The sequence below is a fragment of the Mastigoproctus giganteus genome, chromosome 5 (assembly GCF_048544385.1).
Source record: "Mastigoproctus giganteus isolate SK-2022 chromosome 5, ASM4854438v1, whole genome shotgun sequence".
NCBI lineage: Eukaryota > Metazoa > Arthropoda > Arachnida > Uropygi > Thelyphonidae > Mastigoproctus > Mastigoproctus giganteus.
The window spans coordinates 37,180,627-37,202,076 of NC_143579.1; the positions used below are offsets into that span (position 1 = coordinate 37,180,627).

Genomic DNA, 21,450 nt, shown 5'->3' on the forward strand with positions numbered 1-21,450 from the left:
AAGCCTTATTCGCTGATGCTCCTTAAACCTGCTACAACTAGAGCAAATAATATTTGCTATGTCGCTTTCAGTACAGCGACGTGTTGAGTACCGTTGTTAATGTTAATTGAACAAAGATTTGCACAGTATTCGTTCTAACATTTGAGGGATGGAGGACGAGCTGTTATTTAATCAAATTTCCTTCTGTGCGGTTATAAAATTTTAAATATAATTTTTCTTAATTGATGACTTAGAAATCTTTTTTTTTTTTCTATTTTTAGTATTTGGAGAAAACTTATAACCATGTGTTCTATTTTTTATTTTTATTTGATAACCTAACGACGTAAACAGGAAATATATTTTAAGTCTGAGAAGTTCAGTTGATGTGGACTATTTCAATGCGACATACAGTGACGAATGCTGCAAACTGCCTTTCTTTTCTGCGCAGACGTCGTATATCTTATCTACTGAAAGATTTAGTAAATACATATGAAGCAAGCAGACGAAATTGATGTGCTTTTCCGGCTGGCCTTGTCACGTATTTGTTTTTCAGGGTCATGGCCTAATTTTGTGATTTTCTCATCCCAGCATTTAGTATCACTTTGGATAATCAGATAAACAACATAATCTCAATTATATTAATTTATTTTGTAGGTATTTAATGATTGCAATATGTGGTCAGTTTCGCTGCTGCTGAGGCCTATTCGGGGTTTTCGGGAAAGGTTTGTGTATTATTCATTTATAAAAATAACCGTGATGATAAAAAATCTAATCTTTCGAATAGTAATCGCTTTTATCAAGATAAAACCACCGCATTGGTAGTTTTATTTAATATATATATATATATATATATATATATATATATATAAAATATGCAGCATCCATTCTCACTACAGAAAACGTTATTGAGTAAATATTCCTATTAGTTAGGTTATTTTTAATTGATTTTACGGAGCATCAGCATCGTGGGCCATTTTTCTCCTGTCTGTGCCTATAGAAGTGTCTTTACCGGCCAGTATGCGTGTTGTGCATGCTAAAAAAATAACTCGCGAGGAAAACCTCATTCCCTCCTGAGATCGGCTAATTGCAATACTTATTGATGTGATTGTTTCCAATGGGATTTTAACCCAGAGTGAGAAATGTAACATCTGGTTCAATGTGTTGGATCTTTTCTCTTTTTGTGACAATTATACCCCATTCCTCTTACGTAGCTAGAGTATAGTGTTTCTGCCCCCTTGCACCAAGGGGTGGGGGACCATTTCAATTAGTAAAAAATTGTTCCCCCCCCGCACAGTGTGATAAAAGTTGATTAGTTCCTTATGAGGGTTCCATGTTGTTTTCTTTTGGAAATTTGATGAATTTGAAGTACTGATTAAATCACCAAATGCCAACATTATAGGAATATCATGAATCAGTGTCATATATTCAGAAAGAATAGACATGAGAGGGTTTCGGCTTTTGGTTCAAAAGTACATGGATTATAAAACAGTACACCTAGGAATGAAATAAAATACATGGGAATAAAATTGAATCATCTGATGTGATTTTAGCATTAGAAAAACTAAAATGAGAGTAGCAGTAGGTTATAGCTGAAATGGCACTGCGACTGGTGTTACGAAGAATTGTATAGATAGTTTATAATTGTTCCTTGTCTTGCTACATTGATCCAATTTAAGCACAACTATACGTAGAGCTGTATTAAAATCTTTATTGAAATTTTGGTGATGTCAGGATTATTCTTTGCATTCAGTTCATTTGTGCTCCATAGCCAGGTGGGCAGGAGCAGAGTGCGTAGCACACGCTTCTTGATTAGACTGGTGTTCAAGCCCGTGACCACCAAATACGGAGGATGCGGAAATGTCAGGGAATGACCACCGCATATCCCCGGAGCAATATGGCCTTAGTTGCTAATGCTCTGAAAAACCAAATAACAAACAAACAGTTCATTTGTGACATACTCATAGATAATCCAGATTCATCAGGTATACTCTCTCCTACCTCTCAAAATTTGAATGAAATTTACAGGTATTATTTTTGAAAAGGAGTACAATAACCAGGCAACTTGTGAAAAATAAAAAAGATAGTTTGTCTGAATTGATGAATGACAAATCCCTTAATTTGATCACCATTGATGTCATTAAATGTAAAATGTCACTGTAAAAAATGGTGCCTCCTTAGCTAGGTGGGCAGGAGCAGCAGTGCGTAGTATATGCTTCTTGATTAGACCGGGGTTCGAGCCTGTGACCACCAAATACAGAGGATGCGGAAAGGTTAGGGAATGACCACCGCATATCCCGGAGCAATATGGCCTTAGTAGCTAATGCTCCAAATAACAAACAAACAAACAAACAACATTACTGTAACAGTCCAGAAGGGCATTGAAAACAAAAATTTAACAGAATTTTGGCATTGCATACAAAACATTTTGCATCTTTTTTGACAGATATATTTACATTTAATGTCAAAATAGTATATAGTTTTCTAGCTAATACAATTTTTAAATAAAAATGTAACATCTTAAATAATTTATCATAATTATGTCACTTTTTTTAACAAATAATTTTGTTATAATTATACAATTTAACACGCAGCTCATGATTAAGTTAAATGCTCTTAAATCACTATGGCTGGTCTATAGTTTTGTAGTTTTTAGCATTAGTAGAGGCACATGATGCAAGAAAGCAAACTAAAAAAAAAAAAAAAACCCCTTCCCATTTCACTGATCCATTCATTTCAAATGTTTGCCTAGTTCTGCCTTGAATTTATTTAAGCTATCAACTTCCACAACAACAGATGGAAGTTTGTTCCAGCAATCAACTACCTGGTGGCCAAAGTCAAACTTCTGCACATCTATTCTACAACTGTCTTTCCTTAATTTGAATCTATGCCTCCTCAGATTTGCAATCTGAGCAAGAGGAAGAATCCCATCAGCATTGAGCCTGCTCAATCCATTCAAGGCCTTATACACCTCAATCAGATCACTATTCTAGTTATAAGCATGCATTTTTTGTTGATAGAAAACCTATCAGGATCAGTATTTGAGAGTTGAGCAAGTTGACTATTTTTAGGGAAGAATTTCTCCAAGCTGTTAGTATTTAAGTTGTATGCAGTGCAGTGGGGCATGCATCTCTGCATAATCTTACAGCAACTCAAGTTTCCAGTTTTTTCTATATAGATATGGGTATATTCTTAATCAATATTTTATTTCTCCATGATTTTGCATTTAAATTAATGTATAGGGCTGATCTAGAGATTGTTAGAGGGGTGTCTACTGCACTGGTCATCCAAAATAGCAGCCACTGCTCTGGTACAAGAAATTTCTTTTGATATGATTTGGGTGCTGATGACCAGATGATAAAGGCCTATCACAAGATGGGTATGATGCATTGAAGTATGTAGGGAATGGGTAACTTTGGTATTTGCATCTCCCCCACTTCTTGTTTCAGTGACCCGAGAAAGTCTTGGTCTTTGTGAGGTCAAAATATACGTCTGAAATGTGTGTTGATTGTTACATATATGGCTGAGATCTTTACAGAATTTGACTCTTTTTACTCGTGCTACCTGAGCAAAGGCTATAACAATTTTTTATTTTTCTATTGTTAAATATGATATGAGCAGTTCTTTCTGGTTTATTTCTAAAGGCTTATCATTTGTTTGGCCAGCTTTTGTGATTGATAGACCTCAATCATATGGTTGTTATGATGTTTTGGGGTGCTTTAAGATGTGATAAAAATTCAAATTCAGATTCATTAGCATAAGACAAGTACCCTGTTGTTGGAAGCTAAACTGTGTGTGCTGCCATAGAATTAATAAAAATTCTTTCCAAACACAAGAATAGGCATAATAGCCCTTATTTTTTATATAATACTGTACAGGTCAAATGACAAAAGGCATTTTACTTTTGATAACTTTCTTCCTCCCTCCCTTCAAACCACACTAAAGCCATATACCACCATCACTGTTCTCTGCATGCTTCCACATTTCAATAGGTAGTTATTTTCTTCATTGGCAGTCCATAACTACTGCATGATATGGCTACTCTTTAGTACACTTTCTCCTGTTGTCTCATTTTTATATTGGGGAAAGCTTTGCTTCTCATCACATGATGTAGGTGAGTTTATGAATATCTACACCTACTACATAGTGTTTTTGCACTTTATCAGTATTCCTCTTTCACATTTTGACCTTTGGATAATTGTTTCTAGAATTTTTTTTTTCATCATTCTATTAGCACCTTAAACTAATATTATTATTATTAGCTATATGGTGCAAGGAAGCCTGAGGCTTATGCTGCACTAGCCAAAAAAAAAAAAAAATTGAGTTACCATGTGAGAGAGAGAGACCAAGAGACCAAGCCTTCAGGCCACCCCGAACCGGTTAAAGTTATCCAATCAGTTCTTACCTGTGCAAATGCTGCAGTACATGCACTCCTTGGATGGCAAGGAGTGCATGTACTGCAAGTTCACATTGGATAAAAAATATAGGCAGAACTTACAGGACATTAGAACCTGCTCCCAAGGACCTGTCCATCACTACAGTGTTCCTTCCAACTTTCTGCGCCTGCTCAAATGATTCCAGCATTGTAAAAGGACTGCTTCCTGGAGAGTAATTTAACTTGATAACATGCTGTTGTGTATATATTTTCATATGTAAATTTTTCAATTTTTTTCAGTGTTTAATCCTGCATTTGTATAATTAGCAATAATATTGTTTTTTCTCCTATCTCATCCTTGTTTATTACATTGTACTAGTCTTTACTGTAAACCCCTGGCTTGTAGCCATGAGAGGTATTGTGTACGGCATGTGCCTTTTGTATGCAATAAAGAGTTCTTCTTATTTCATTATAAAAAGGTGTACAGTATCTTTTTAATTTTGTCGTGATCTATAATTGTTGTTTATTTACACCTCTATATAAAGAATAAAATTATTATATATATATAATTTGTATTGTGAATTGTAATTTTGTTTATAGTTATGTTATTGTAATAATTATTATATAACAGGGTGTCTCAAAAATATTGGTACAAACGTTTAGGGGAGGTAGGTAACATCTAAAGGAATGTGAATCGCATAGGAACCCATAACTGGAAATGTCACGGGAACGTAGTAGCAGAGGCACAAGAAGCAGAAATGACACAAGACAGTAATTAGTGGCAAACATTTATTTGACATAATATTAACAATGGAGTACGAGATGGATGCATTTCATGATGTTACAACAGATGCTCGAAGGTTCCACCATGAGAAGCGATGCATGCGTGACACCGACACAGCATGGATTGGCAGACACAGTCGAACACACCTGGAGTTTCTTTGACAGTAGCAGCAGCGCAGACGAGTCTCGCCACGAAATCCATTTCCGTCTCCACAGGCGATTCATACACGATAGATTTGAGGCCCCCCCACAGAAAGAAATCAAGGCTCGATAAATCAGGTGAGCGTGGGGGCCAGGCAACGGGTCCACCCCGGCCAATCCATCGACGCCCAAAATGCCTGTTCAAATGGTCACGAACACACCTTCCATAATGGGCAGGTTGAAACCAAATGTTGCGTCTCACATTTGTTGGAACAGCAAGTAACCCTGGTAGAACTTGTTCAAGAAAGATCCGATATTTAGCAGAGTTCATGCGTGTTGGTGACTGCTTAGTCGACCCATACCTGCCCACACATTTATTGCAACGCGATGTTGTGCCACATGCAGGTGCACGCCGTGTGGGTTGTCGTGAGCCCACACATGTTCTTGCCAGTTTACACAGACGGCTCGAAGTCAGAATCGTATGTGGGATCTGCTGCTGTCTTTCCAAATAATACCATATCAGAGCAGATACCGCTTGACTGTGGCATTTACACTGCAGACCTGCATGCTAACTCTATAGCAGTAAGAAAACATCATTACCAACGGTGTATTCTATATGCCGATTCAGTGAGTGCACTACAGGCTTTATCAGCGATGTCACACACTAATCATCCAACCCTGTCCCGAATTCAGCAGATAATATACAATCTCTATGCAAGTGGATTCGATATCCGCTTCTGCTGGATCCCCAGTCACATCGGGATTAGAGGAAATGATTTGGCTGACATTGCAGCCAAATCGGCAGCCCTGACGGATAATCTTGACCTGTTAGTCCCCTATACAGACTAAAGGCAAGTGATCCGTAGTAACCTACAATCTCAGTGGCAAGATTCGTGGCATCGACTGATTACTACAAACAAACTATGTCGAATTAAGCCTGTGATCCATCCTTGGCGGTCCAGCTTACGCAGGGATCGCAAAGAGGAAGTTGTTCTTGCTTGGCTCCGCATAGGACACTGTCATATTACACACTCCTTTTTGCTGAGGGCTGATGACCCTCCTATGTGCGAGCAATGCGACACCGTTTAATCCGTCCAACACATTTTATGTGATTATACCAGTTTTATAAATTCTCGTTTTACTGCTTTTACCCATCTGACTGAGCCATATACACTCAGTCAGATTTTAAATGACAATGACGATGTGTCAGCAGTTTTTAAATTTTTAAAATCGATCAATATGTATACACTCATATGAAATATACAATTTGCTTTTATCATTGTACTGATTTTATATATTGATATGTCTGTATATATATATATATGCAACTTTAGACGAAGTAACCTTTTTAAAAGTAACCGGTCTAATCTTTTTTGAATTTTAATCTTTCCATGGCGCACTATAACCTTGCTGTTTTTGCGCCACAAAAATCAAAATCAAATCAAAAGCCCACACATGAGCATTGTGCTGATTGAATAAGCCTTCCCGAGTGAAATAAGCCTCATCCGTGAGCAAAACATAGTTTGAAAATTCAAGTCTTGAACACTTTCTTGGAGAAACCACTGCGCAAAAGCTACACTTGTAGGATGATTTTGGGGGAGCAGTAACTGAACCCTTTGAAGATGAAAGGGGTGTAAGGAATCGTCGTGCCAGACACGCTGTCTGCAACAAGACACTCCCAAAGCAGAGTTAACGGCACGTGTGCTGGTAGTAGCATTATTCTGGATGGCATTCAACACACTTTTTCCCATGGTGGGAGTTCGCGTCGAACGTGGTCTGCCCACACTACTCCTGTTACCTCTAAATGACCCATAATCACACAAATTTTGATGCACATGCGCAAACAAACGATGGTCTTGTACATGTCTGTCTGGGAAGCGTTCTCCATAAATTCGTTGAACGGCTCGTCCATTGCCCTCTGCTAATCCATACACTAGGTGCTTGTCTACCAGCTCACAGTTCGTATATCGATGCATGCTCTTCATGCGGCGACTACTGCTTGAATGAGTAAACCAGAAATTTTTCCTCTCGTGAACCATCTAATAGCGCCATCTACCGACTTACGGTGACGTTTCCGGTTATGGGTTCCTATGCGATTCACATTCCTTTAGATGTTATCTACCTCCCCTAAACGTTTGTACCAATATTTTTGAGACACCCTGTGTATATATATATACACACTGAGAGAGAATTGGATCTAACAGCCAGAAAATTGAGTAGGGGTGCCACAAAATGAAATAAAGTACTTAAGTGTGCCGTTATTAATCCATCCATCCCTTTGGTTGTACAAGTATGTGAATTCCCTTTGGCAGTTTATCTTTCAGTAAAGTTTTTCTTTTAAAAATTAACATTGGCGAAAGTTTGGTCCCATCAGCAGAACAAATTAAAACTGCAGTGTAGTGTGTCTTTTAATGTCCAGTGGTTTTAATAGTTATAAATTTTTGCCCTCTCAGAAATACGGTTTTATTGGATGGCACATAAAGTCAACAGAATTTCATCCATATTCCCGATTTGGTTAAGTTTGTAGTTGCTTCGTTTTCTAGTATTAAGGACAAATTTATGGAAATCTAATATTTTCTGTTCGTACTCAGTAGGCATTGTATGGGCTGTTCTAGTTCTTGTGCGTAAACTTAACCTGTTTCTTTTCATGAAGCAATAACATCAAGATTAAGTTCCTTTAAAGTCGTATATATCCCAATATCAGCTGCTCATTTCCGTTCTTCTACTACAGTCAGTCCTCGGACAACATGTGTTTACACTACATGAATTCGATCATACATGATTTATAAATAGGGGAACGATATCTTATATAACATGAACCGAATTCGCTTATGCACGATTCGCCTTTGTGTTAGAAATGGCAGTCGAATGCAGAATCAACCCAACTGAACGCAACACGATAGGAATGAAGAGAAGATTCTGAATATGTATGTATTTATGTTTTTTATATCAGTGAAGGGGAAACACATTTCACCATAATAACGTAAAAACCAACACAATTCCAGCTATCGGTATTATCACAAATGCAATTAGATTGAGTTTACTACCAGTTTATAACAGATTCCACTAGCAGAAACGCAACTGGAAATTGTTTTTATTGTTTTATGGTAGCAACCCCTAGAAATGTGCTTTAGTAAAATGTGAGGTGTTAATAGTATATCTCTGGCTTTACGGCGTTGTTTATTCAGTTGCTACACGCGCGCAGCTTTGTTTATATGTATCAAGCGTGCCTCCTCATTTTGTAATTGTGCTTTGTTCCCTAAAAATGAGTAAAATACTTAAAAGGTGTAAAAAGTAAGTATCCTGGTGAAGACGCTTATATGAAGACTGCAGATTCAAAGAGAAAAAGAAAAGCAATATCGATAAATAGAGGCGGATTGGGTCAAAAATTCTTACCCGGGAAAATTTATAGTGGCCTCATACTATGGTTTATATGGCCAAAATCACAGCAGCCTCTGGCCCACCGCGGTTTCCCTGGTAAGGCTTATGGCCAGTCTGTCTCTGTCGATAGAGAAAAAATATGAAATTGTGAAACGCTTTGAGCGAAATGAAAGGCCATGTGATATTGCATGTGCCACAGACCAAAATGAGGCAACGCCGAGAATTACAAAGAATGCAGAGAAACTGCTACCACAGGTGAAAACATTTCCAACTGAACTGTGTTAAGAAGGCTCAATTCAACGGGACTCTATGCAAGGAAGTAATTGTTTTGTATCCTATTAACTCCAAACCATCGCAGCGCTCGTCGAAACCTGTGGTATGAACACGTTGCTTGGAACACGTTTCTTGTTGAGGAACAGTGTTACAATGTTATAAGGTCTAGGGAATGCCTAATATGGCGTTCATCCAAGTGAATATCCGAAAGTAATATTCTGTTGGTTTAGTATATTTAAAATAAAAAATAATAACAATCCAGTAAACATTACTTCAAGATTGCAATTCACTCCCATAAATCTATCCTGTAATATGTTAATTAAAAAAATATTTTATTTAATATTTCTCCTGCTATATGTTGTCTGGAAGATTGAGAATTCTCACCTTGACTAAGACGTATCCATTCAGGAGCACTATACTAATATTGTAAGCGATGATTAGATCTCTCAGATCCATGGGCTTCCGTTCCTTAAACGAACTTGGTCCAGTGAACTTGACAGACACTATATAGGCTATAGCAATGCCCCAAACGATGTTTGGGTGGCTCACTAAAAACCAATCAGCTGTGGTCGCGCCTAACCCTATTTTTCCCATAGGGCCTGTTATTTATATTGCATGATTTTGCATTGCACGAGCGTTTCTAGGAACACAACTATCGTGCTATACGAGGACTGACTGTATTATCATTTTAGTACTCGCTGCAATACCCACATCTCTAAGTTCCATTAGCATTAGTAGAGGCATTTGATGCAAGAAAGCAAGCTTATGCAGCATCAGCCAAAAAAAAAAAAATAAAAAATAAATAAAAAATAACCACTTCCACTTCACCCCTCTGTTCGTTCGAAATACCTGTCCAGCTGAGCCTTAAACTTATTTAGGCTATCAACTTCCACGACAAGGGATGGAAGTCTATTCTACCAACCAACCACCCGCTGGCTAAAGGCAAATTTCCTCATGTCTATCCTACATCTGTCCTTCCTCAATTTGAATTTATGCCCTCTCAGGTGATTATTCTGAGCAAGAGGAAGAATCCCATCAGCATTAAGCATGCTCAAACCATTCAAGGCTTTATACACCTCTATCAGATCACTTCGCTGGTGCCTAGTCTCCAGACACTGTAATTTGCAAAACTTAAGCCTTTCTTCGTAAGAGCACCCCTTTGTTCCATTCACTAATCTTGTTGCCCTTCTCTGTACTCATTCCAGCATTTCTACATCCTTCTTGAAATGAAGCCTTCAGACCTGTATACAGTACTCTAGGTGTGGCCTGACTATTGCCTTATACAAGGGAATAATCACCTTATCCCTGCTAGAAAAATTCCTATATATCATCGACAATACACCATGAGCTACTCTTGCAGCCCGTCTGCCCTGCTCAGAAAACTTCATATCTACCTGCACAACCACCCCCAGGTCCCTTTCATTCTCTACCACTGTCAGTGTAGTACAACAGAGTTGATACGTTGCTCTGGGGTTGCTGTTTCCCATATGTAGTACTTTACATTTGCCAATGTTAAATTTCATTTGCCACCTCTCAGCCCATCTGCTCAACCTTTTCAGATCCTGTTGCAGTAGCGTAGTGTCAGTAGTGTCCTTGACAACTCTGCCAACCTTCGTATTGTCTGCAAACTTGGACATTAAGCTTGATATACCATCATCAATATCATTTATAAATACAGAAAACAATAATGGACCCAATACTGAACCCTGAGGGACTCCACTAATAACATTAGTCCACGATGAGCAGTGTCCATTGATTACCACTCTCTGTCTTCTCCCCCTCAACCACCCCTTTATCCATAGCAGCAATTTGCCTCCAATGCCACACTGCTCCAATTTGTGCAGCAGTCTTCCATGTGCAACAGTATCAAAAGCCTTCTAAGATCTAAGTATATAATATCAAAGTTATTCCCTGCAGCCAGTTCTTTTGTGACTGCATCATAGTATCCAATCAAATTGGTCAGGCAAGACTTCCCCTTAACAAAACCATGCTGTGTCCGAGCTATAACTGAAGTCTTGTCTAGATGATCCTGCAGTGCTTCTTTAACCAGTGCCTCCATTAATTTTCCGGGAACAGAAGTTAAACTAACAGGTCTATAATTACTTGTGTCGCCCGTTATCCAACTATGCAAGTTTTCTTCCAAATTTGGCCATTTAGCTAGAATTTTATGAAGGTTGTGCTTTGTTTTATCAGCTTCTGGTAATAAAACTTCCTGCTTCCTCCATTGACAAATCATCTTTTCATTAGGCGGTGCTCTGTTCACGTGTTCTTTGGCATATTGTACTATTTTTAGCTTAAATCCAATAGTATAATTTTGCCTTCTTGATGCACCTGCTATTCATTACGGCTTAAATGTATAACTGGAATTCACTTGTTACTCCAACAACAGCCTGATAATTACCGAAAAGTGTACTAACGTATAGTAGTTAACCATCTGTTAATTACTATATGTTAATATAGTAGTTAACAGATAGCATGCTATACGATAACTATATGTTAGTATAGTAGTTAACTATCTGTTAACTACTATACATTAACTCTCAGTTTTGCACATGTGCTGTAGTGCCACTTTTGGCTTCTAAGATGCAGGGCGATATTTTAAGGCATTTATAAGGAAAAAAAAGTGTCTTATAAGACGACAGATACAGTACTCTCTCTTGTAGTCTCTCTTGAATGCTGCCGTAGAAAGTCATCCAATAAATCCACAATAGCCTTGCTAGTGTGTGAGTAACCAATCCACAAGTTCCAATCAATATCCGGAAAGTTAAAATCCTTTATAAAATGTTCTGATTTACTGGCCCACTATTTCTTTGTACTCGTCATTGTACTTGATCAGAGTCATTATGCCTGTATCACACACTCCTACTCTCATTTTTTCTTTCCCAGTGCTTATGTCACACCAAACTGACTCAGTATTGCACTGGCCACCTATGTCACCTGGATGCACTGCCTTAGATTTTGCACTCTTAACTAGGAGTATAACTCCTCTACCCTTCTATCCTGTTTATTCTTTTTGTACGCACTGTATTCCCCATATTTAAATTCTGCATCTGTTTATCTGAGTGAGACCATGTGTCTGATATTCTTACAATTGTGTGTGTTTGATGACTTGACTAGAACTTCCAATTCATCAAATTTATTTATTGTGCTCTTAGCATTAGGGTTCATGCAAGTAATGCATGCACCTGTTCTTACTCTTGGTTACGCTAACACAGCCCATGTGTTTACCTGTTCCATGATGAGTCACCGCAGGTCTTGAGATCCCCAGCAACATACTTTCTAGGCTGCTGCACATTTCAATAGAAACAGTGTAAGAATCACTCAAATCTGCCTACAGCTATTGTTAATATCTTGAGCAGCTGAGTTTGTATTGGCCACTCTTTTTAATTCTTTCAAGGGCATCAATCCTGTTCCTCAACCTCATAAGTCTATTAGAATGGTGAATTGGCATTCTCCTCACATTCTCTGCAATTTAAGCATCCTTTTTTGGCTATATCTTGCCTCACTATAGATAAATTGGCAAAAATGGTGGCAATAGCATACTCAGTGTGACTTGGATTTGCAAGAGAACTGCCATTGTTGGTTTTCTCTCATACCAAAGCATTTTCTCTGTTTTGAACTTTTTGTTTGAGGCATAATTTTAAACTAAATTTAATTTAAAAATGCCACATGAACTAAGAGATAATAGTATAATAACCCTACACTATTCTCAGGTTATGCAATGGCTGTGATGTTTCTAAATAATGTTATTAACTTTTTAAATTCTTAGCTAAATACAAAAATAAGCTCAAATTTTTACTATAGTTTAAAAAACACTGCAATTAACTATTGTCAATTTATAACACTCCATATCACTAGGTATGTGATATGATGTTTGTGCCAGAATTATTGATAATTAAGGTTTTGTGGTTATTAATTTAACTTATTAAATCCTTAGCTAAATTGACATAATTTAATATGTTAATTAAGTAAAACATCAGCATTTTCATCACTGCATAATATGGCCTCCAACATGGTAATATCCAGACATATTGATAGAAGCTATTGAAGAAGTTAGTCAGCCCATTAGGGTTAATCATAATGCCATCATTGGACTAAGGCATTTAGATTGCAAAAGCAACAAGAATATTCTAGACCTTATCATCATTCATGAACCAGATGGTATTTGTAGGATTGAAAGTACACAAACTGTTAGAGATGAGTGACCAGAAGAGTTCTAAGTTGAGAGATGAAGAGAGAGGTCACAGTTCTTAAAGATAAAGGCATGGGAATTTAATTTCAGGAATAGATATTATGGCAATTTAAGATACTACAAGGCCTCTCTTAACTATGCAGATGGAACAGGGTAGTTGAATATAAGGGAATTATTGAATACCTTTAAAACTGTAATCACAGAAGCCACAAATGTTTTAGCATTAGTAAAGGCACATGATGCAAGAAAGCAAGCTTATATAGCATCAGCCAAAAAAAAAAAAAAAAAAAAATGTTTACTACTAAGAAAATATAATGTGAGAGGGATGCCGAAATGGATGAATTTCTGGCTAGTTTAATTGATCAGAAAAAGATGACATTGTTATAGAGAAATAAAAAGTACCGAAGCTACAACAGTCATAAGTTGATCTGTAATAGTACCACAGAGAGGGTGCAGTTAGTTATGAAAAATCACTGGCTGTGACATCAAAGATCAGGGACAAGTCCCTGAACTTGCAGAGGTTTTCACGTATATGAATACAAAAAAGAGAAGAGGCAATGAGATTTGACTCTTGCATAATGGATGGGGTAAAGTTATAGATAACCCAGCTGATGTTGCTGATGAATGGAACTGCCTTTATGGAAGAAAGTACTGTGAGGAGGAAAATCTCTGTGCAGATGAAGATGAAGCAGAGTAATATGAAATTAGTGATACTGAAATTACAGAAGATTATTTATTAGAAAAGTTCTTGTACCTAAGGGCAAGAAAGGCTCCTTGGATTGATGACATCCATCAAGTAATTTTGAAGGTGGTGAAAGAGTGCATTAACTGTTAAGATTAATTATGAGGTTGTTATTGTACTAAGGGATTAGTACAATAACATTAGTAAGCATGAAGTGCTGATGGCCCACACAAGCAGACTTCAACTGGAAGACCCAGGTCGGATAGGACCTGATCAGCATCAACGTGAAATCACAAACCTGATTATGGCCACATGTAACACAGCAATTAAGAAGAAGAATCCTATGCTGGGTGTTGCCTCTTGGTGGTGCCCAGAGTTGCAGATGCTTAGATGTGAGGTCAATCACAAAAGGAAAACATTCCAGCGTGCCCGAAGGACCTGGCCTGAGGCAGAGGTCGAGGTTTTCTGGAAGTAATATGGACAAGTGCGAAATGAACACACTGCTCTCATTCGGAAGAGAAAGAAGAAATCTTGGGGGGACCTCGTTTTCACAATGGTCACTGTGTGTCCCTGGGGGGGGGGTAGCCTTCAAAGTGACTACCAACAAATTCAGCAGGGGTGAAGTAATCCCAACAATTAAATTACCTGATGGCACAGTGACAACAACCTGGCATAGCACAATAAATAATATCCTTGACTCTATTTTCAAGCAGATGGCCACCCCAACCAACCAGCTCAAAGTTCAGCTCTACCATGAAAATGAAGCATACTCAACTCAACAGACTGAACCTCACTTCACTCTGGAAGAACTGATTCTTGCAACTGCTAAGATTAGGAACTGCAAGAAACCTGGACTGGACTTTTTAGAGCTCGAAACAATGACGAAAGTGGTAGAATACATCCCATATCACATACTAAAACTGTTTAACCACTGCCTACACACCAGCCACTTTCCATCTGCCTGGAAAGAAGCCAATGTATGCCTTATCCTGGAAAACCCGAACAAGCCACAGGACCAGACAAACTCATACAGGCCTATAGCACTCCTTTCAGTTTTTAATAAACTTTTTGAGTACCTACTGCGTAACAGAATAGTCACCCACTATAACAATGCAGGCCTACAATCACCAAACCAATGTGGATTTAAAGAGGGCTTCTCCACTGTGGATATGCTGGAAAGCATCATCCCTGCTGCAAGAAACTCCACCAAAAAATATTTCCTGATGATTTCAGTCAATTTTGCCAGGGTGTTTGACTTACTTTGTTGGCCGAGTATGCTTGGCAGACTCTGTACAGTCAAACTTCCGCAGAATCTTTATTGTTGCACCAAGGACTATCTCTCACAAAGAAGCATAACAGTTAAAGCACCATACAGCTCACTTTCCAGAGAAGTCCACAGAAGATGCCTGCAGGGTTCAGTCCTGGGGCCCATCCTATGGGATATAGTATTAGATGTCTTTCTAACCATGATCCCACAAGATGTTGCTTCCCGGGTTTGTTTGTTATTTGGTTTTTAGGAGCATTAGCAACTAAGGCCATATTGCTCCGGGAATATGCGGTGATCATTCCCTGATCTTTCCGCATCCCCGTATTTGGTGGTGACGGGATCGAACCCCGTTCTAATCAAGAAGCGTGCGTTACGCACTGCTGCTTCTTCCTACCTGGCTACGGAGGCGCCTTGCTTCCCGGGCATATGCAGATGATCTGGTCCTTACTCTGGCAGCAGACTCTAGACAACAATTAGAAAACATAGCATACAGGGCTCTTGCAGGAATGGGCTGATCATAACCACCTACAGATCTCATCTGCAAAAACAAACTCCCTACTGCTGAAAGGGATGCTCCATCCCACAAGACTACCGCAAATAAAGATACAGAACAGGACTATTGATAGTCTTCAGAACTTAACTATCTCGGCATTACATTGAATAGAAATCTCTCTTTCACCCTGCACCTGACCTACCTTATAAAGAAAATTCTGAACTATGCTGCACTAGGAAATAAAATTTCACGACAAGATTGGGGCCCGAAAAAGCATGCCCTCTCTTTACTATGAAGCTATCTTTGTGCCCATTATCAACTATGGATCTAGGGTCTGGTTTCAAAAAGCTATTACAGCTGTAAACAGGCAGAAACTAGAAACAGTGCAATGTGCCATCCTTTTTTACCATTACAATGGCCTGTTGCACCGTCAGCACCCATGCTCTGCAGGTGCTGGCAACAACATTTTTTAGACAACAACAAAACAGACAACTATAAAATCTTGATTAAGAATTTATTACTAGCCTACCAAAATCTTGATTGCATTATGTCTTTAAAAATATGCTTCCTCCATTCCCATTTAGATTTTTCCCCAGATAACCTTGAATATGTTAATGATGAACGTGGTGAACATCTTTGTCAAGATATTGCTACCACGGTGTAATGGTACTGAGGTTGGCAGGTTATTGCTTGACATCGATCAGAGGCTCCTAATCACTATAAAACAAAGGAAATGAATAAAATTGGCTATATTTGTATGCTGTTTACTGTAATATTTGTTAAAATTTCTTTAAAAAAATTTGTTATTTCTTTCAGTAAGTTTAACTTGCATTCCTCTCTAAATCTGCATTTGCTAAGCAATATCTGACTTCAAATTTGGATTCAGCTCATCATAATCATGAGACGTACCATATTTCTGGAACTAAAAATCAAAAGCTTAAATGTGTTTTCCTGTGAGTATTTAGTTTATTGTGAAATTTTCTGAAATCAAGGATGGTTAATCAAGGATGATTGTTAACAGGGTGTGCAACTTCAAGATCTAGATAAACTAGGCACTTAAGCTGAAAAATGGCATTTGAAGTTTAATATTGATAAATGTAAGGGACTGCATTCAGGCAGCAGTAATCCCAGAATGATGCACCTTTTGGGTAGCACCAAACTGAAGATAGTTGATAATGAAAAAAGACCTAGATGTACTTATACAGTCTGACATGAATTTCTCTGAGCAGTGTGGACAGATTGCCAGAAAGCTCATGGAGCTCTGTTAGTAATATCTTTGAACCTTCCCTGCTAGCACGGTTCCAAGATATTATTGACATGCTGCATACAGACTTGGAAACCTCATTTTAGCAAGGAAGTAGGTCTCTTAGAAAGGGTGTAGAGAAGAAAAACAATTTGGTGTTGGGGCAGGAGCTGCAAAAAAGGAAATTCTTACTAAGAAAGAATGGGGTTTTATAAATTGCAGTGTCTCTAATATCCCAACAATATCTGCCTTTGGTGTTTTGACTAACACCTTAAATTCATCAAATTTATTTACCAAACTCCTAGCATTGGTGTACATGCAAGTATACATGCACCTGTTCCTATTCTTAGCGACCCTAACACAGCCCGTATACTATGCAATGAAAGGAAATCAGAGTGAAGAGTGCTGATGTGATGCCAAAATTTAACAGCACCCTTTGTGATATGACATCTCCAAAGGTATTATGTCACCCACTTTGGAAAGCTCTGGTTTAAGTTTAAAGGAGGAGAGTAAATGAAATGACAGCATCTTTATTCCTTCTTGGAGAGCACCTGTAAGAGAATGCAAATTTAAATTGAAAACAAATTGAATAAATAAATTTAATGATCAGTTGATCATTGGTATAAACCTCCATCCAGCATTGTGGAAATAGGTAGATTATATAAATTTACAGGAGGATTGGACAAAAGATTACAAAGAATGGACAAATTAAGTGGGTTATTTTTTCTTTTTTGGTGGATGATGTGCAGCTTGCTTCTGTGCATCATTTTGCAAATACTAATATTGAGTTTTTCATTCCAAAAATCAGGCATACTTATCATGGAATACATGTATATATCTTGCAGACTTCTATAATTTAGTCAGAAAGTTTTTGAATATCTTAGTTTGTCTTCATAAGCTTTGCATAGACTCAACATCCCAACTTATGTTTATATTTTTGTAACATGAAGAATAGTTATAATAAAATTGAAAATCATTTAATGTCTTTATTTACATACTGTATTATCAAATTTATTTAAAATAATTGCAAAGAATATACTTTGTAGTAAATTACTGCAGTTATTTTAAGTTCTGTAGCAGTGGTGTAGAAGTGGTCTTTCGGATTCTACAGTAATCACTCTAATTTGTTTGTTCATTCATAATTTTAGTGCTGTCTTAGATGATCTTTACATTATTATTATAATTTTTGTCCATTTCTTTTAGTTTCATATTTATGGAAAAAAAAAATTAATTTTTTTTTAGGATATGTACTATTTCACTTGTATCAAAAGTTGAAGATTTTAATGTGAAAAATGAGCCATGTTTGCAGTATTTGCCAGATAGTGGAGAAAGAAAAGCACTTGAACAAGCTTTGTCTAAATACAGAAACACATGTACAGAAATTCCAATTGTTATTGGAGAGGAAGAGATTCATTCTGGTGAAGAGAGCTATCAAGTAATGGTAAGATACAACTTGTTATACTATAAATTTAGTTTATTAATACATTAAAACTTGCATAAAAGTTTTCAACATTTCATACTATGCTAGTAATATAAAATATGTAAATATTTTATATTACTGAGGAACAAAGTAATATAAAATATGTAAATACTTTATATTAAATTCCTTTCAGTTATTTACATAGCCAAATGTTTAAAAGTACTGTTCACTTCTTCTTAAGTGACAAAAAAATAAAATAAATTAATAAGATAACAAGAACATGTTTGGGTGGATTGCACCTAAAAAGGAAAAAAGGCAGGATTAGAGTTCCAAGCATGTTTAATTAGGTTATAAAATCTTCTGAAGGAGCAAATTGGCTAGTTTTTATGTTTTTTTTTTTTTTTTTTTTTTTTTTTGTAGTTGTTGGCGTGTAGGCTTCTGTGGCCATAATGTACCTCCCAAGGTTTTTGCAGTACTTTGATCCAACCCCGAGGTGGGAATCGAACCCGCGACCTTTGGGTTGCCAGGCAGGCACTTTACCCACCCGGCTAGCCCGGTCGGCAGTTTTTATGTGGGTTGCCTAATTGCTAAGCTGGGACATGCTTGGAGTCAGAGTAGCTCCTAATTGATTTTAACTGTCCTTGGGAAGGTGCGATTTCTGGTTATCTGATTACTTTTGCTGTATATTTATGAGAACTGGCAGGTATCAGAAGGTTCTGAATTTCGGTCAAGAGCATTTTCTACTTGTTGGACAATATCCTGTATAAACATCTTGGAGAAAGGAGGATACCAACAGTTCCTACCAGATGTTGGATGCTGTCTTTTGTTTGAAGGGAAGCTGCACTGATATTTTCTTGGCGCTATCAGTTTTCTGCAGTGATGGAAGACCAGTTTTTGGAACATCTTTGAAGAAAGAGGGTTTTGGCCTGTTAGTTAGTTACTATTAGTTAATTAGGTAGATGGGGCTGGATTATGCTGGTGTGAGAGACAGTGACTCTTGAGACACCCTTTCCAGTTTGTAGTCAATAAATTAACTGGAAGAAAAATATAAAACAAATAAAATGAAAGAAAAATAAAATAATTTGTTTCAAATATGCAGGTATGTTATTTTTTTTTTGTTACACATAATATCAGCTTTTAAATACACATTAAATTCAGAACTATTGAATATAACAATATGTGCTAAAAAACCTGTAGTAGCTCGCTTTGCCCACCCATGTTTAGACTAAGAATAGTGACTACATGCCAATAATAAATATGTTTACTTGTACAACTGAGCATTAGTGTTGCTTGATGTGCAGTCATTTCGCGAGGAATAAAAAATTATTCATTTTTGTATGTGGAGAAAGTTTTTATTTTTCATTTAAGGTGTTCTTTGTTACATAATGCCTTTCCATATGTTTGTTATCAGTACTTTACATGATGTTGAAAGAGGGGTAGGCTTATAACAATCAAAATTTAATGCAAAAAATAAATTATGGTTACTTCAGATACAAACAGTAGTAGTAGTAGTGGAAAATGATGAAAAAAAAGCAAACCTTTTTTGTTTGTATTATCATTTGCCACTACTACTACTGTTTGTACTTGGAGGACATGGATGGGAAACGTGTGTAGAGTTTTTTTTTTTTTTTTTTTTTGCCGATGCTATATCATCAAAAAAACCTTCCTCAACTTAAATTTATGCTCCCTCATGTGTAGTCTCAGCAAGAGAAAGAATGCCATTCACATTCAGCTTAATCATTCTATTCAAGGGCTGAGACTACAGCCCTTGAATAAGTTGATTCAATTTGCAGAACTGAAGCCTTTCTAGGTAAGAGCACCCATTTGTTCTTTTCACCAATCTGGTTGTCCTTCTCTCCATCTGTTCCAGCAGATCTACATCCTTCCCAAAAGGCGCCTCCGTAGCCAGGTGGGAAGGAGCAGCAGCAACACTGCGTAGCACACGCTTCTTGATTAGACCGGGGTTCGAGCCCGTCACCACCAAATACGAGGATGCGGAAAGGTCAGGGAATGACCCCCGCATATCCCGGAGCAATATGGCCTTAGTTGCTAATGCTCCTAAAAAAACCAAATAACAAAATAACAATCCTTCCCAAAGTGAGGCCCCCCCCAGAGCTGTATACAGTACTCAAGCTGTGGCCCAACCATGGCCTTATACAAAGGGATAATCACCTCCCTATCCCTGCTAGCAAAGTTACTGGATATCATTGACAAAAGTGGGCCAGTAAATCAGAGAGTCTTATAATGGGGGATTTTAATTTCCCAGATATTGACTGGAATTTGTGGGTTGGTCACTCGCACACTAGCAAGGCTTTTGTGGATTTATTGGATGATTGTTTTCTACATCAGCATGTTCGTGAGGCAACAAGAGGGAGCAATACTCTTGATCTGATTATCAGTAGTGATTCTTCATGCATTAAGAACCTGCAGATAAATGAACCACTAGGTGGCAGTGATCACAGTGTGTTGAAGTGGGATTTACTCAAGGAGGTAACTACCATCAGAGGTAAAGGGAAGGGTTTTTGTTTTCATAAAGGCGACTATGATGGTCTGAGACAGTATTTAAATTCTATACAGTGGGACCAACTGATGATGTTACCAACAGCAAACTCAAAATGGGAAGCATTCAAGGAACTAATCTTGGTGGCTACCAGGCTTTACATACCAACTAAGAAATATTGTTCAAGGTTTAGGCCTAAATGGTTGTCAGATGGACTAATGAGACATGTGGCAGAGAAGAAAAATGCATGGGATACATACAAATTAATGGGTGACATGGAAGCCTATGATAGATATAAGTTGGTCTGTAACCAAGTCACAAAGGAGATTAGGCAGGCAAAGGCAGACTACGAAAAATCCTTGGCAAAGGATGCAAAGAAAAACAGAAAGGAGTTCTTTACATACTTGAACTCGAGAAGGAAAGGGATGAATCAGATTGGTCCACTGGATATTGATGGTTCAACAGTTGAGGATCCTGCTCAGGTGGCTAACAATCTAAACGAGTATTTTGCATCTACATTCACGCATGAGGAGTTATTCAGGAAGGAGAATGATGTAGGTAAAGTAAACATTGGCAGTGAGCTGGATGATTTTGTAATAACTGAGAGGAAAGTGGAGGAGAGATTGTTGAGGATAAACATAAAAAAGGCACCTGGGGTGGATGGGATCTATCCAGTTATATTAAAGGAGGCAGCAAAGGAAGTATGCAAACCCCTAGCCATAAT

At 37.7% G+C, this 21,450-nt stretch overlaps 1 protein-coding gene across 1 annotated transcript in view; it reads left to right on the forward strand.

Annotated features, from left to right (window-relative positions):
* The first annotated feature begins 447 nt into the window (after window positions 1-447).
* P5CDh1 (delta-1-Pyrroline-5-carboxylate dehydrogenase 1) overlaps window positions 448-21,450 on the forward strand; it is a 186,049-nt gene continuing 165,046 nt past the window's right edge. The window contains exons 1-2 of the mRNA XM_090373981.1: window positions 448-701; window positions 18,049-18,247. Coding sequence (XP_090230107.1) covers window positions 652-701; window positions 18,049-18,247 — 249 coding nt within the window. The 5' untranslated portion in view covers window positions 448-651. The remainder of the gene's footprint in view (window positions 702-18,048; window positions 18,248-21,450) is intronic.